At 37.3% G+C, this 16,243-nt stretch overlaps 1 protein-coding gene across 1 annotated transcript; it reads left to right on the forward strand.

Moving 5' to 3' along the window:
* The first annotated feature begins 1,674 nt into the window (after nt 1–1,674).
* Nucleotides 1,675–9,078, forward strand: LOC126783807 (uncharacterized). Its single transcript, XM_050509344.1, has 5 exons — nt 1,675–6,349; nt 6,458–6,541; nt 7,454–7,566; nt 7,746–7,775; nt 8,344–9,078. The coding sequence occupies exons 1-5, from the start codon at nt 1,675–1,677 to the stop codon at nt 9,076–9,078; spliced, it is 5,637 nt and encodes a 1,878-aa protein (XP_050365301.1).
* Nucleotides 9,079–16,243: the final 7,165 nt, after the last annotated feature.

Consider the following 16,243-nt stretch of genomic DNA (forward strand, 5'->3'; position numbering starts at 1 on the left):
TTAGACTACCCCCACAAATCACGGAGGAAATCACGCTCGTGATTTCCTCCTTGAATCACGCTAACACTCACCCTCAAGTTGGCGCATACACATCAACCATACCAAACTTGCTAAGTGAGTCATAAAAAACCTTTTTAGACACGTCTTTTGTGAGCATATCGGCAAGTTGCTCTTCTGTAGGAACAAAAGAAAAACTGATGATCTTTGCATCTAGCTTCTCCTTTATAAAGTGACGATCAACCTCCACATGTTTTGTACGATCATGTTGCACAGGATTATGTGAAATATCAATAGCCGCCTTGTTGTCACAGTACAGCTGCATAGCACACGTAGGCTTAATACCCAAATCTTGTAGCAAATTTCTAAGCCATAACAATTCGCACACTCCTTGAGCCATACTTTTGTATTCTGCCTCAACACTAGATCGAGCTACCACTTTTTGTTTCTTACTCTTCCATGTAACAAAATTGCCCCAAACAAAGGTAAAGTACCCTGATGTGGATCTCCGATCTGTAATATTTCCAGCCCAGTCTGCATCTGTGAAGCCACAAACTTCAAGGATATTATTGTGATTAGAGAACATTATTCCTCTCCCTGGAGCTGACTTTAAGTACCTCAACATCCTTACAACAACATCCATGTGGTCCACACTGAGATTATGCATGAACTGACTCACTACATTTACTGCATATGCGACATCTGGTCTGATATGTGATAAATAAATCAGGCGTCCAACTAGCCTTTGATAACAAGGTTTGTCAGTATGCACTTGATTTTGATACTCTGCTAACCGATGGTTCTGCTCAATAGGAGTATCAATGGGAGTGCAATCTGAAGGTACACATATTGGCCTCCATAAGGTGATGAAGACAAAGAGGAATGAAGCACAACAAAGGGGGAGCATTGATGACATTTCCTAGTTGGACTAGGAAACCAACCTTGCGGCAAGATCCTATGAGTTGGTCGAATCAAACATATATGGAAATATATATGGGATCATATATGGAGAGAATAAAGTATATTTGGGAAAAAATAGTTTCAAATATATTTAGTTTAAGATGTATTCCATATGTATTGTTTTTCCTTTTATATAGAATGATGTATTAGGAAAGGATTTAGGTTGATTACCTATTCTTGTACTAGGGTTAGGTAGTGCATGGCCGGGTGTGATATATATAGGACATATTCATGCAGTTGCTGGTGAGCCAAGAAGAGGGAGACACGGCCACAGAGAAGAAGAAATAGAGAGAAGGAGAGAAAGAGAGAAAAAGAAGAAAAGAGGTGAATCCTTAGAGAAGAAAATTCACACAAAGAGAAGCTTAGTGCTAGGAGATCTTTGTGACTCCTTTGAAGACCTTAGTGGCAACATCAACGTTCTTAGTGAGGTTGATCATCCATGTGTCTACAACGATCTTAGTGAGGTTGTATCGACACTTGAAGCAACGATCTTAGTGAGGTTGTTTCGTGCTTGATTGTGACTATCAAGTAAGAAGTATTTTACTTTTGAGAACTATATTATCATAGATTAAGGTGTAATCTTTGTAATATGAATTGTTCAATAGAAAAGTGAAATTCTTCTATATTTTCCGCTGCTATTACTCGTTATTGTTCTATCTTGTATTTTCAATTGGCATCAGAGCAGGTACTGGAGGTGTCCGGTAGATCTAGCTCAAGATGGAACGTCAAGGATTGAATCAGCCACCTTTGCTCGCTAGCATGGATTTTGCTCAATGGAAACTCCAAATGAGATCGTTTATATATGGCATTGACTTCCATGCATGGAGAAGTGTCGAACGTGGATGGAATCCTCCAATGAAAGAGGTTGATTCAAAAGCTCCTGAAGGATCGGCTATGCAAGAATTAAAAGATGAAGATGAGTGGACTGACAAGGAAATCAAAGCTAGTGAAGGAAATCACAAAGCTTTAAATGCTCTTTACGCATCAATGAGCAGAGATGAAAAGAAAAGAGTTCAGAATTGCGTTACCGCCAAACAGGTTTGGGATAAACTTTGTGTTTTAAATGAAGGTAATGATATTGTAAAAGAACAAAGATTACAACAATATTATTCTGAAATTGATGCCTTGAAAATGAGAGATGATGAAACTATTGATGATTTTTATAGTCGTTTTACTGATCTCTCTAGTTTATGTGAAAGCCTTGGAAGACCATTACAAGAATTCGATATTGTAAGGAAAATATTACGATCTCTTCCAAAGTCATACAGGATGAAGAAGACAACAATCCAGGAGCAATATAATCTAAACGAATATTCTGTGGACTTGTTGATTGGAAATCTAAAGGCTTGGGAGATGGAGCTGGATGAGGATGAAAGACCAAAAGGTAAGAATTCAAAAAATATTGCCTTAAAGGTTACTGAACCCTCAAAATCAAAGTCTGAGGATTCTGAACACAATGAAATATTACTGTTGACTAAAGAGTTTAAGAAATTTTTGAATCAGAAAAATAATAGGAACAAACAAAATAATCTTAATTCTAGGAGAAGTTTTAATAATAAAAATTTTGAAAAACGTAGTGAAAATTTCTCTCAAAGAAAGTATGAGTATGGAAGTAGTAGTAACAACAATAAGAAATGTTATACTTGTGGTGGCATTGGCCACATTGCTACTGATTGTGGGAATAAAAAGACTGATTCAGGTAACAAGGCTTACAAGACATCTTGGAGTGACGATGATGATAGCTCCACAAAAAGGGACAAAACATTTGCTCTTGTATCTTCTTTCTCGTTAGATTATGCAGGTTCTGAAAATGAGGATCAAGAAGAAGATGAAGACAACATCTATGAAGATAATGAGATGTTTGAATATCAAGCAAGAGTTATAAAAGCTGCAGAGAAAATTTCTGAAAAAAATCTTCTATTAAAACAACAAGTAGAGATGCTGGAAAACGAAAAAGTGAAATGGGAAGAGGAGAAACTGCACATGCGGACGAAAAATGACTATGGTGGTCAAGTGATTGAACGAAAGCATCTGTTAGCCAAAATTCAAATGCTACAAAGTGAGGTAACAAAAAAGAATAATTTAATTGACTTATTAAACTCTAAACTTGGCAAGTTGCAGGTTTTGCTTGATGGAACGAATACCAAGGTTGAAAAGTTTCAACATAGTTCGAAATCACTATCTGATATTCTGAGTACAGGAAAAAGCTACAACGATCGAACTGGACTTGGATATACTGGTAAGAGTAGCTCAACTAAAAATCCGAATTTTTACACTAACTTTGTCCGTGAACAATCAGGTTCAAAGGAATGTGAGAAATACATTAAAGAACATGTAGAATCGGAAAAACTTCAGACCTCATTCAAATCAAATATTGTAAACTCAAATGATAGGTATGAGGAAGATATACAAGATATTCGAAGTAAGTTGAAAGAACATAGTCAGCTTTTACTTGATATCTCTCGTTTTGTTGGCTTGTCTAAATCTTATAAAGAATCTAAACAGGACGCAGATATGGTTAGGAGACCTTCAGGTAAGAAGGTTTGGAGAAAAAAATATAATCATGATTCCATAGAAGCGTTTTGTAATTTGTGCTATATTGATATAGATTATGAATCGAATGATATTAAGGCTACATGTAATGTTGCTATTACTGCATTATCTGCTAGACAAGAGGACACTTGGTATATTGATAGTGGGTGTTCTAGACACATGTGTGGTAACAAACATTGGTTTTCTGACTTAGAAGAATCAGGTGTGACAGGTGCTGTTACTTTTGGAGACGGGAAGAAAGCAAAAATTAGAGGAAAAGTCTCAATCAGATCTCAGGATCTTAACTGCTTAAATAATGTTCTTTATGTTGAAGGTTTATCAAATAACCTTATTAGTGTTAGTCAATTAGCTGATGAGTATGAAGATGTCTGGTTTAACAAACGCCGTTGTGTGGTCTTTGACAAAGATGGTACAGTTGTGATGGGAGGGGTTAGATCAGGAGATAATTGTTATCATGTTGCATCTAATTTAAAATCTGACAACTCGGAATCGTGTTTCAGGACTAGCTCAGTTGAGGAAACCATGGAGCTTTGGCATAAGCGTCTTGGTCATCTAAACTGTCAAGATTTGCTTAGACTATCTAGTCAAAAATTAGTAAGAGGCTTACCTACATTAAGTGGTCGTACTGATGTTATTTGTGGAGGATGTAAAACAGGTAAACAAACTCGTGCAAATCATAAAGTTGTGAATGCTTCCTCATCATCTCAACCTTTGGAGTTGTTACATATGGATTTAATGGGACCTTCTGCTACTGTAAGTATGGCTGGTAAGGAATATATTTTTGTTGTTGTTGATGACTATTCTCGATTTACCTGGGTTGATTTTCTAAAGGATAAAAGTGAGACATTTGATTCTTTCGAAAAATTGAGTAAACAACTTACAGTGGAAAAACAACAAGCTAATCTTCAAATCGCTAGAATTAGATCTGACAATGGAACTGAATTTAAAAATTCCAGATTTTTTAAATATTGTCGAGATTACGGTGTGCTTCATGAGTTTTCAGCTCCCATAACTCCTCAACAGAATGGAATAGCTGAACGTAAAAACATATCCCTATTAGACATGGCAAGGGTAATGTTGCATTCAACAGGTTTAAGTGAGAATTTTTGGGCTGAAGCTGTAAATACTGCATGCTACGTTGGGAATCGAGTTCTTCTTCGTTCAGGTACAAAGAACACTCCTTATGAATTATGGAAAGGTAAGAAACCTGATGTAAGTTACTTTCATGTTTTTGGAAATCCTTGTTATATTCTAAAAGACCGTGAACATCTAGCAAAATTTGCTCCAAGATCAGACTCAGGTATTTTTCTTGGCTATTCTCTAAACAGTCGTGCTTATAGAGTGTATAATAAAGAAACTCGAACTGTCATGGATTCCATTAATGTTTCTGTTGATGATAATTTTAATGAGTCCAATTTATCTGAAGAAAATCTAACGAGTTCAAAAGATGAGAATGTACACTCACAGGAAGCAGTCACAGAAGTGGATCAAAATCTACAACCTGTAGTAAAATATCGAACCGGATTCAAGCAGGTTAGAAAAGATCATTCATTCAATGATATCATTGGAGATACTGGTGAAGGCATGCGTACAAGAAGGAAGACGGTTGAGGTTACTTCAACCACAAAAGACGACTCTGAATGCTCCAACACAGAAATTGTGGACATCAATAAAGCTCTAGTAAGTTTTGTCAAAGAAAGAGTTAAAGAAACTAACAAATTAAAATGTTTTGGATTTGTTTCTTTGATAGAACCTAAAAATATCAAGGAGGCTTTGTTAGATGATGATTGGATCAATGCAATGCAAGAGGAACTAAATCAATTTGAAAAGAATGAGGTATGGATTCTTGTTCCTCGTCCTGAGAACACTAATGTTGTTGGTACTAAGTGGATTTTCAGGAATAAAATGGATGAACATGGCACAATCACAAGAAATAAAGCAAGATTAGTTGCTCAAGGATATTCACAGGTCGAAGGTCTGGACTTTGATGAAACTTTTGCCCCGGTGGCTCGACTTGAATCCATCAGACTTTTGTTAGCCATTGCTTGTCAACGTAAGTTTAAGTTATTTCAAATGGATGTAAAAACTGCTTTTTTAAATGGTGAAGTACAGGAGGAAGTGTTTGTTGAACAACCTCCGGGATTCAAAGATATTCATCATCCTGATTACGTTTGGAAACTTAAAAAGGCTGTTTATGGTCTTAAACAGGCTCCTCGTGCCTGGTATGATAAACTCTCTACTTATCTTGTTTCTCAAGGTTATTTCCGAGGCACTGTAGACAAAACTCTATTTGTTAAGCATGTTGAAAGTCATCTCATGGTTGCACAAGTTTATGTTGATGATATTGTTTTTGGCTCTACTTCTAATGTTTTAGTAAAAGAATTCACTAGAATCATGACCAATGAGTTTGAGATGAGTATGTGTGGTGAACTTACTTACTTTTTGGGTCTGCAAATTAAACAAAATCATAATGGCATTTTTCTATCCCAATCAAAATATGCTGAAAACCTCATTAAGAAATTTGGTATGACTGAGAAGAAATCTGTTAGTACACCTATGAGTACCACCATAAAGTTATGTCATGATCTTGATGGTAAGTCTGTTGACCAAACTAAATATCGTAGTATGATTGGTAGTTTGCTTTACCTTACTGCTAGTCGTCCTGATATATCTTACAGTGTAGGTGTTTGTGCCAGGTTTCAGGTCAATCCAAAAGAGTCACATTTGGAAGCTGTTAAACGAATTATTCGCTATATTTCTGGAAGTATAACATGTGGTGTATTTTATACGTATGACACTAATGCTGAAATTGCAGGTTATTCTGATGCAGATTGGGGAGGTAACTTGCAAGATCGAAAAAGCACAAGTGGAGGTTGTTTCTTTGTTGGTAAGAATTTAGTTGCATGGCATAGTAAGAAACAAAATTGTACTTCATTGTCTACTGCAGAAGCTGAATATGTTGCCGCAGGGAGTTGTTGTACTCAAATGCTTTGGATGAAGAATATGCTTAAGGATTATGGTATTCCACAGGGTAAACTTGTGATTTTCTGTGATAATACAAGTGCTATTAATATTTCCAAAAATCATGTTCAACATACTAGGACTAAACACATAGATATACGTTATCATTTCATTCGTGAACTTGTTGATAAGAATATTCTATCATTAGAATTTGTTTCTACTAATTATCAATGGGCAGATTTGTTCACCAAACCTCTAGATACAGAACGATTTCTGACCTTACGTAATGCCATTGGCATTTGCTCTCAATATTGACAAATAACAGTCTCTCTGAGTACCTATGTCAAGGTAATCGTTCCTTGTCCTTGATCTTATCTTACTATAGATGAGTTATTGCATTTTACATGTTTGTTCTTTAGAGCCCTTGACATTGTTACTTTGGATCTCTCATCTAGTGTTCTCAAATATTATTTATGATCATTGGCCAGTATGTTTGATTCTCACGTACACATATTTCATAGTGGTGGACAAATCTGAGTTAAGTCACCTAATCAAGAGCCGGTGTAGTTGAATACATGTTATAGATTGTGACTGCGTGCAAGAAAAAAAAAATTAAGGAATTTGTGCATGCAGTCTTAGGCCAGGCTAGTTCTACATCTCCAGGAGTTGACTAACTACTCGACTCCTAGAGGAATGGACTGGTTTGGTCTCCCCGGAGGATATGATTTCTTTAGGCCAGGCTAGCTCTCCTCTCCAGGGATTGACTAACTACTCGATACATGTTGGAATGGGCTGGCTTGGTCTCCACGGTGGCTGAAAAAAAAAAAACACTTGTCTCAGCAATGTACTGAGCTTATATTATGAAAATAAGAAAAATACGAATTATGATGTTATAAGGCGATTTACTGGAGAGATAGGGGGGAGTGTCATTTAAGTTGGCTTGCGCATTTAATCACTCCTCATTTTCTTTCCCATTATGAAGTATCCTCATTGCACATCACATCTTACTATTGGCTAATGGTCATGTGTATTACTCGAGGATGCATGTTTGTGAGATTGATAAAGTGTATTGTCTTCCTCAATAAGAATGTCCAGGTAATTGTCATAACTCCTCCTATAGTTGTATGGTCTGCTTGGACTTGTATCCATAATCTTGACATTGTGTACTGTGTACTTCCTTAGGTGTCATGTTGAGAGCTCATTGCGTGTATGGTCCAAAATTGCTTCTGTTTCATAGTTTGGTCTACATCCTTGATTTTTGTTTCGAACTCTAGGTATTACTAGAATCATCCTTGTCTATGCAGGTAAGTGGTTGTTATGTTCACATTGTGGTGTTTAGTTTTGCCTACATACCGTAGATCACTTGCATTGTTGATCATTTTATTGTATCGATTTCGTACTCATGCGTTGGCTATCTTATGGTTTTTGGTTCATGGTTTTCTAATCTTCTTTCTTGCCGTATGCATGTGTTCGATTTCCTTCTAGGAAAGAGTTAGGTACTCTCTGTGATTTGATCTATCATCTAGTTCATGTTTTAGAAGGAAATATCTTCTAGGCTTTATAGGTTGCTGCTACATCTTTTGTTTTGCCGTATACATCTAGGTTTGCATGTTGCATGCATTGGTGGGCAGGAAACTTCTCGGAATACTCTCCGTTTGCAGCCTCATGTTGTGTGACTTACCCTTCTCCTCAAGGCATGTAAGATGTGCATGTATCTTGATTGGTTCTCTTTCCTTGTGCAGCTAGGGTTGCTTGATATTCTTCAATCTTTGATTTCCTGATTTTTGTTGATACGTGCTTGGACTTTAATGTGATTTTCCTTTTACTCCGATTTGCTTTAGGGTTTATGTCTTTGTACCTCTCTATATATAGTTGTCTCCTATGTGCTTACCTTCACATCCTACTATCTCTTCTACTATCTTCACGGTTTGTGTCAAGTGTGCAGAACTCTCTATCATGGACGGAGCCAGGAGCAATCACCACAACACAGAGGATGCACGACGTGAAGCTGCCTCTCGTAATCAACAAGCTGAGTCTGTCCGTCCGGTAACCCTAGCTGACATCAATCACGCCTTCTCTCGGCTTGGTGTTCAATTTCAAACACAAATCAATCGTGTGCAGCTGTTGCATGAAACTGGTCATGACAATGTCACAAGGCAACTACATCGAATGGAGGCTGCCATACAACTGCTCGTGGATCTCGGGTCGGAGACACAATCCATACTGCGGACTACCACTGCTCCTGCTGGACCTCCTGCCTATGGTTCCTTGTTAAGCTCGGAGGGACTATTTCCTTCCTCTTCTCTTCCGACGGAGGGGAGTCCACTGTGGGATACAATCCTTCAAGAAAGAGAGCGTCGTGCAGAAAGAAACATGCTTGCCACTCGGACTGCATGGTTGGCTGATCACGAACGTCTTCAAGGTCCTCAACCACCTTCCCAAGCCATGGCCGTTGTCCCTGCTGCTCCTCCTTCCCCTCCACCATCCAATGGTCCTGCCTTTCAGAATGGAGATCTCACACCTCATGAATGGACAAATTACAACTCCATTGGTGGACGTCGGAGGAGTGCTCGGCGTGGACGTGGTCATCGTGGTGGTCATGCCTAGGCTGCTTAGGCCCTCTCCTCCTTTGGCTTCATCACCTTAGGGGGAGACATCAAGTCCCTAATTACTATTCTAATGCTTTAATTTGTGTTATTTTTGGTTAAGAACTATTTTCAATTTGTTTGGTTTGCTTTGTACTCTAAGTGCTATGCACAAACTATGTTTTTATGGTTATTTGCATTCTAGTGCTTCTATTGGTTATTGTCTATTTGAACCTATGATCAAGTCACTTGATATCTTGAAAAGGATGGTCATTGATTCTTGATTTCAAGTGATATATTCTCTTATGGAGAATTAGGGAGGTTCATCTTATGATATAAGTTAGATTTTCGTTAAACTTGTACTTATGAGGTTCTTTGTGAGTGTGTAGGTACTTGATGGTAAAAGGTGCATGGAAGGCCAAAGGGGGAGATTGAAGGTACACATATTGGCCTCCATAAGGTGATGAAGACAAAGAGGAATGAAGCACAACAAAGGGGGAGCATTGATGACATTTCCTAGTTGGACTAGGAAACCAACCTTGCGGCAAGATCCTATGAGTTGGTCGAATCAAACATATATGGAAATATATATGGGATCATATATGGAGAGAATAAAGTATATTTGGGAAAAAATAGTTTCAAATATATTTAGTTTAAGATGTATTCCATATGTATTGTTTTTCCTTTTATATAGAATGATGTATTAGGAAAGGATTTAGGTTGATTACCTATTCTTGTACTAGGGTTAGGTAGTGCATGGCCGGGTGTGATATATATAGGACATATTCATGCAGTTGCTGGTGAGCCAAGAAGAGGGAGACACGGCCACAGAGAAGAAGAAATAGAGAGAAGGAGAGAAAGAGAGAAAAAGAAGAAAAGAGGTGAATCCTTAGAGAAGAAAATTCACACAAAGAGAAGCTTAGTGCTAGGAGATCTTTGTGACTCCTTTGAAGACCTTAGTGGCAACATCAACGTTCTTAGTGAGGTTGATCATCCATGTGTCTACAACGATCTTAGTGAGGTTGTATCGACACTTGAAGCAACGATCTTAGTGAGGTTGTTTCGTGCTTGATTGTGACTATCAAGTAAGAAGTATTTTATTTTTGAGAACTATATTATCATAGATTAAGGTGTAATCTTTGTAATATGAATTGTTCAATAGAAAAGTGAAATTCTTCTATATTTTCCGCTGCTATTACTCGTTATTGTTCTATCTTGTATTTTCACAATCCAACATACATGTCTCTGTTAGTAGATCAAAGATGTACTTCCTCTGACACAGATAGTACCAGCACTTCCCCGGGCTACCTCAATGCCCAAGAAGTACTTGAATGTACCTAGGTCTTTCATCTCAAACTCTGTGGCTAGCTGTTTCTGTAATCTATCCACCTCAACAGTATCATTCTCAGTAACTACCATATCATCAACATATATAATTAGAGCTGTTACCTTCCCTTGTTGATGTCTGAGAAATAATGTGTGGTCTGAATTACTCTGTCTGTAGCCAATTTTCCTCATAAATTGTGAGAATCTTCCAAACCAAGCACGAGGTGACTGTTTAAGACCATACAAAGATTTTATCAATCTGCATACAAAGTTATTTGGAGAAGCGACCACATATCCAGGCGGAAGATCCATGTACACTTTCTCTGTAAGTTCTCCATGAAGGAATGCATTCTTAACATCAAACTGTCTGAGTGGCCAGTTTAAGCTAGCAGCAAAAGAGAGCAATACCCGAATAGTATTTATCTTTGCAACATGTGCAAATGTCTCATCATAGTCTATGTCATATGTCTGGGTGAACCATTTTGCTACTAGACGTGCTTTATACTGGCTCACTGACCTATCTGGATTATGCTTCACTATAAACACCCAACGACATCCCACAGTGTTCTTGCCATGTGGTGGAGATACAAGCTCCCAAGTATTGTTATTTTGTAATGTTTCCATCTCTTCCTCTATTGCTTTCCTCCATTTTGGATCTCCCAATGCATCCTGCACTTTGTTAGGTACTGATACAGTAGATATTTGATTCACAAATGATTCATATGACTTAGGCAACATTTTGGTAGACATAAAATTTGCCACATGATACTTAGCTTTAGCCTGAAGGGTGAGTTCATACTTTTTTGTTAACTGACCACGAGTAGACCTATTTGGCAAGACATATTGTCTACTATTAGCCTCACTAGTATTAGCCCCAATAGGATGACTAACCTCAGATGAGTGATCTTCCGTACATGGAGAGCATTGGTCAGGTGTAGAAACATTAGTGCGGGAGACATGAGGGGCAGTTGTGTTTTCATCTTCTGGTACCTGAATTTCTGGAGTGACTACACTGCCGGAATCATCCGGTGGTGCTTGTGTAGCTGACACATTGGTAATCTCAATTGAACCTGTCACCATATCGACTGGCTTACTTGTCTCCCCCTCTCCATGATACAACTCTTCAAAATATGAATTCTCCCCCTGAAGAGCAGTATCGGAAGAGGCAAAATAGCTCATGTCCTCAAAGAAAGTAACATCCATAGTGACATAGTACTTCCTGGTAGGTGGATGATAGAACCATTACCTTTTCTGATGTCCTCCATACCCAACAAACACACATTTAACTGCTCGGGCATCCAATTTAGACCGCTGATGTTTTGGAAGATGGACAAAAGCAACACAACCGAAAACACGGGTAGAAAGATTATGAAAAGAGGGTAATGAGACATGAGATACAAGCACCTCATATAGAACGTTTCCCTGAAGGACACGAGAGGGAAGAAGATTAATGAGGTGGGCGGAAGTTATGACAACATCACCCCAAATGTACTTAGGCATATGGGCACTAAAAAGAATACACCGAGCCATATCAAGTAGATGACGATTTTTCCTTTCAGAAACTCCATTCTGCTCAAGTGTGTAAGGACACGTGTTTGATGAACAATTATGTGCGTGTTAAAGAATTCCTGAAAGGCATGATTCACATATTCCCCCCCCCCCATTATCAAAACGAAGAACTCTAATTGTGGCATGATATTGTGTTTGAACAGTGGTATAGAAAGCTTGAAAAGCCGGAAAAACCTCATCTTTATTTTTGAGGAGAACAATCCACGAAAGACGGGTGCAATCATCAATAAATGACACATAATATCGCATCCCTGACACAATAGACTATTTGGAGGGTCCCCAAACATCAGTTTGAATTAATTCAAAAAGAAGAATACGTTTATTAGAATTACTAGGGGAATAGGTAGATCTATGACTCTTGCCTAAAACACATGTCTCACAACGTAAAAGTGACTCATCCACACTAATAAACAAAGTAGGCATAAATTTTTTCATAATACTAAAAGATGGATGCCCTAAGCCACGATGTCATGTTTTGTCCTCGAATCAGTGGAGCTAGGTCATAATAAGAAATTAATCATGAGTTCAGACAGCATGAGCAGGAGCAGGAGCAGGAGCACTGCGGATCGTAAGATGCGTTATGATCGCTTTTCCTATCGTGATGCACCTTACAGGAGGAGTGGTGGTATGTTTGTGGTAGCACAAATCCTCCATGAAAAAAAAAAGTTCCAAATCGTCTGCCGGAAACAAAAGAGGAAACCCAGAAAAAAAAGAGCAAGGAAAGAAAACGGCTCTGATACCAAGTTAAACTTGTATATTCATTGATAATCTATTACACTTGATAGCTGCTCTATATATAATCAACTTAGACTACCCCCACAAATCACGGAGGAAATCATGCCCGTGATTTCCTCCTTGAATCACGCTAACAATAGCCCTACCAGCCCGCCAAGTGGTTCCGCCCCTAGGTCGTCTATTACTTGGTTATGTGCCTCTATTTGACTCTCTCAATCAAACCTTGAATTGTTCTGTGTAACCTCAACATCCATCTTTCCTCTTTCTAAACCATCAATATTGTGGGCTATGACTACGGAAAAATTCAAGCTATTTTTACAGGAGACTATTTACTCCCTCAAGAGAACAGGATTGACATTTAGATTGGGCATGTACGTAGCCAACAACAATTGTATAGAAGGAACGACCATGTTAAAACTTTGACCGGGAGAAGTGGGAGCATGATTGGTATAAATGGAGGAATTTGTGGCAAAAACAGCTTGTGCGGAATACTGGCTCTTTTATGATTGGTACAAAAGCTAAAAAAAGTAAGGAACATTATTTGAGAACCAAATGAGCAATCTCATATTATTATAGCTGATAATCTGTAGCTGATATCAAATTGAAACTGATTTAGTAATATCTAATCCTTTAGCAAAATAGATTATTATATGTAGTATGTAATCAGTGTGTACATGTTGTGGAATTGATGACAACTTGCGTTACCGATCAAAAAGATAAAGGGTTCACAACACCACACAACCATAAAACTTATTGAAGAAGAAAACCATGAAGATATATTAACAGAAAAACAAAACGCATGAACAAATCAAGAATTTATATCCAAAGTTCCAAACAAGTTAAAAGACAAGGTGGTGTGAATTATCCAAAGATTTTGACACAAAAATAAAAGTTTGCCGAGTTAATCTCATTGGGAATTCAAGATGTCAACTTTATATTATGTAGAAAGAAATAGGAAAAACTCTCACTTAAACCGTTGTAATCTCAGGACTAGTCTTTTGTGAGTTGAATGGATGTTATTTACATCTTGTTGTTGTTAGTTCTAGCATCCAAGAGTGACTAGAACCAAGGAGTGTGGTTTGTGTTGGGTCTTTAAAGTTGAGTTGAGTTGATATTGATTATTTTGTAGAGTTAATTATTATCTTGGTTACTCATACGGGCTGAAAATATTACCGAGTTATTTGTGCAGGTGAGAGCTTTTCAGAATTGTAGAGAATGAGTTTGGAGAAGTCTTCGTAACCATAAGACTTTTGTAAGTTGAGATCCGTAACCTTGTGTTTTTTACTTTGTACTCAAGGTTGAGTACTTAATGTAATTGAATTAATTGTATTTGTTACCAAGTATCACGTTCTTGAAATTTAAATTTTTATTATACAAAAATTTGGGACGTGACAGTATTGGCTATGACTATTGCCTAGATTACTAGTGAATGAGGGAAGATGACATACTTTGGAATATAAATTAATATAGTTGTCTCAAAATGGTGAAACTGATAGTTTCCTCACACCGGTATAAGGGGCTAATAGTTCAGCTCAGCTTCACATTGACTTTCTTCTTGCCATTTTCCGTCTCATCGGATTTCCATTATCTTTCTTAGCAATTTTCTTTGTGGCAGCTTTTATGGCTTTCTGTTTGGCTTTCTTCTCGGTCCATGCTTTTTGTGCCAACCTAATTCAATCTTCTCGCACAATCTCTTCCAATACTTTCCCAAATCGTCTTTGCACAACTGTACCCACTATTCTACCCAATTCCTACAAATAACATTCATTCGTTCAATTATTGGATAATTAAATCTATTGATGAATTTAGATAATCAGATTCGTCGATCAATAGTTCAATACCACATTTTTTTCTTTTTAAAAAGGGATAAGTACCTACATATTATAATATTAGGTGCATCAAGTTAAGTTTATTCTTAATCACATATATGAATTAAGAAGAAACGTAACGAAATTTTTTTCTCTCCACTGTAACTTGTACGGTCCTTCCCATATTTTGATTTCGCATAGTTATAAATTAGGCAATCTTTGCTCCGGCGAGGTATTTTTTCTCCTTGAATCTTACAGAGGCGGTGTGGTGGTCAGTTGAGATTTGAAGAAGCATTTTTATCGCCCCTATGAATAGATTAACAATAAAGACTAGAGCTCTAGCTAATCATCCTCACACACAGCCAATGTATGATTCTGACACTTGCCTAACGCGACTTAGACAACTACTAAAACAATAGAAATTCAATTTTCGCTACTTTAGTCGCCACTTAGGCAAAACAACAAAAACTCACAATGAAACAACACTTATACCAGAAAGTACATTTTCATTCCTTCTGGTCTCATCCTCCACACAATAACCCACAATCAACATCAAATAATCTAATTTACCGGAAAGTATATTTTCTTCCCTTCCGGTCCTTTTTGCCACATTATCAAATAACCATATTTAGTTAACCCAAAATATACAATAAAAACCATATATAATATAATATAGCAATATGTATATGTATATTGTTATTACTATTAAATATACATATACAAATAGAATATACTATACTATAACAATAACCACAAGCACAAACTAATTTCATTCTCAACATTAACCATAGTCTATAATTACCGAAACCCTTTAAAATTATTTATAAAAATACCATTTACTTACCCATGAACCGTTGATGATCAAGTTCATGATATTTAAAACCAAAACATATTTTTAGAACCATTTAAAAAAGGTTAATGATATATGGACTATGTTAACAACTCAAATTAAATTTGTATCAAGTGAGATCTACTCACCTTAGCTCCAGCTGCATCTTCTACTCAAAATATGAAAGACGCTAATCACCTCAACCACTCCACACAATGCATCACGCACCTAGTCATGTCAAGACCGCTACTCATTGACACTTGACACTTGACGCACAATAACAAAGATTCTATTTTTTCCCCACTTAAAAATAAAACCGTAACAAGGCCACTCGAGCCGCAACCTTATCTAAGACTATTAAAATCCTTAAATTAACCAGCATAATGTTACATCATAACCGTAGTGAATTCAAACATTGAATCCATACGGATCAACCACTTAACACGTTGAATCTACAAAACTCTAACATGCTCAATGACCACCAATTGCTATAAATTAAATTACAAAATGCTTGCATCAACAAACGTGAGATATTAGAGCCATCAAAAGCTCAACAACATGTCAAATGCACCTGCTTCAAGCCACCAAGGGTTGCCTAAGGTCATCCTCAACCTTCCCTTAACCCTTCCAAATTCTCATCAATCCTAAGTTCAACTGTCAAGAATAGAAATAACTGAATGATCCCCAACACTTCAACATGCTTAATGACTAACAACTGCTACAAAATTATATATCTAAAATGCTTGTGATGATGAGCATATGATTAATGAGTACATAAATACTCCAGGACAAATCAAAATGTCAACTCAAGCAATTTCACTCCCACTGCTACCCAACTCCGAATTCAAACATTTCAACTCTCATTCAACATGTACATCAAGGAAATTGAGAGCCTCTTACATACCTGGAGCTTCAGCTCA

This window comes from Argentina anserina, chromosome 2 (assembly GCF_933775445.1).
Source record: "Argentina anserina chromosome 2, drPotAnse1.1, whole genome shotgun sequence".
Taxonomy (NCBI): Eukaryota; Viridiplantae; Streptophyta; class Magnoliopsida; order Rosales; family Rosaceae; genus Argentina; species Argentina anserina.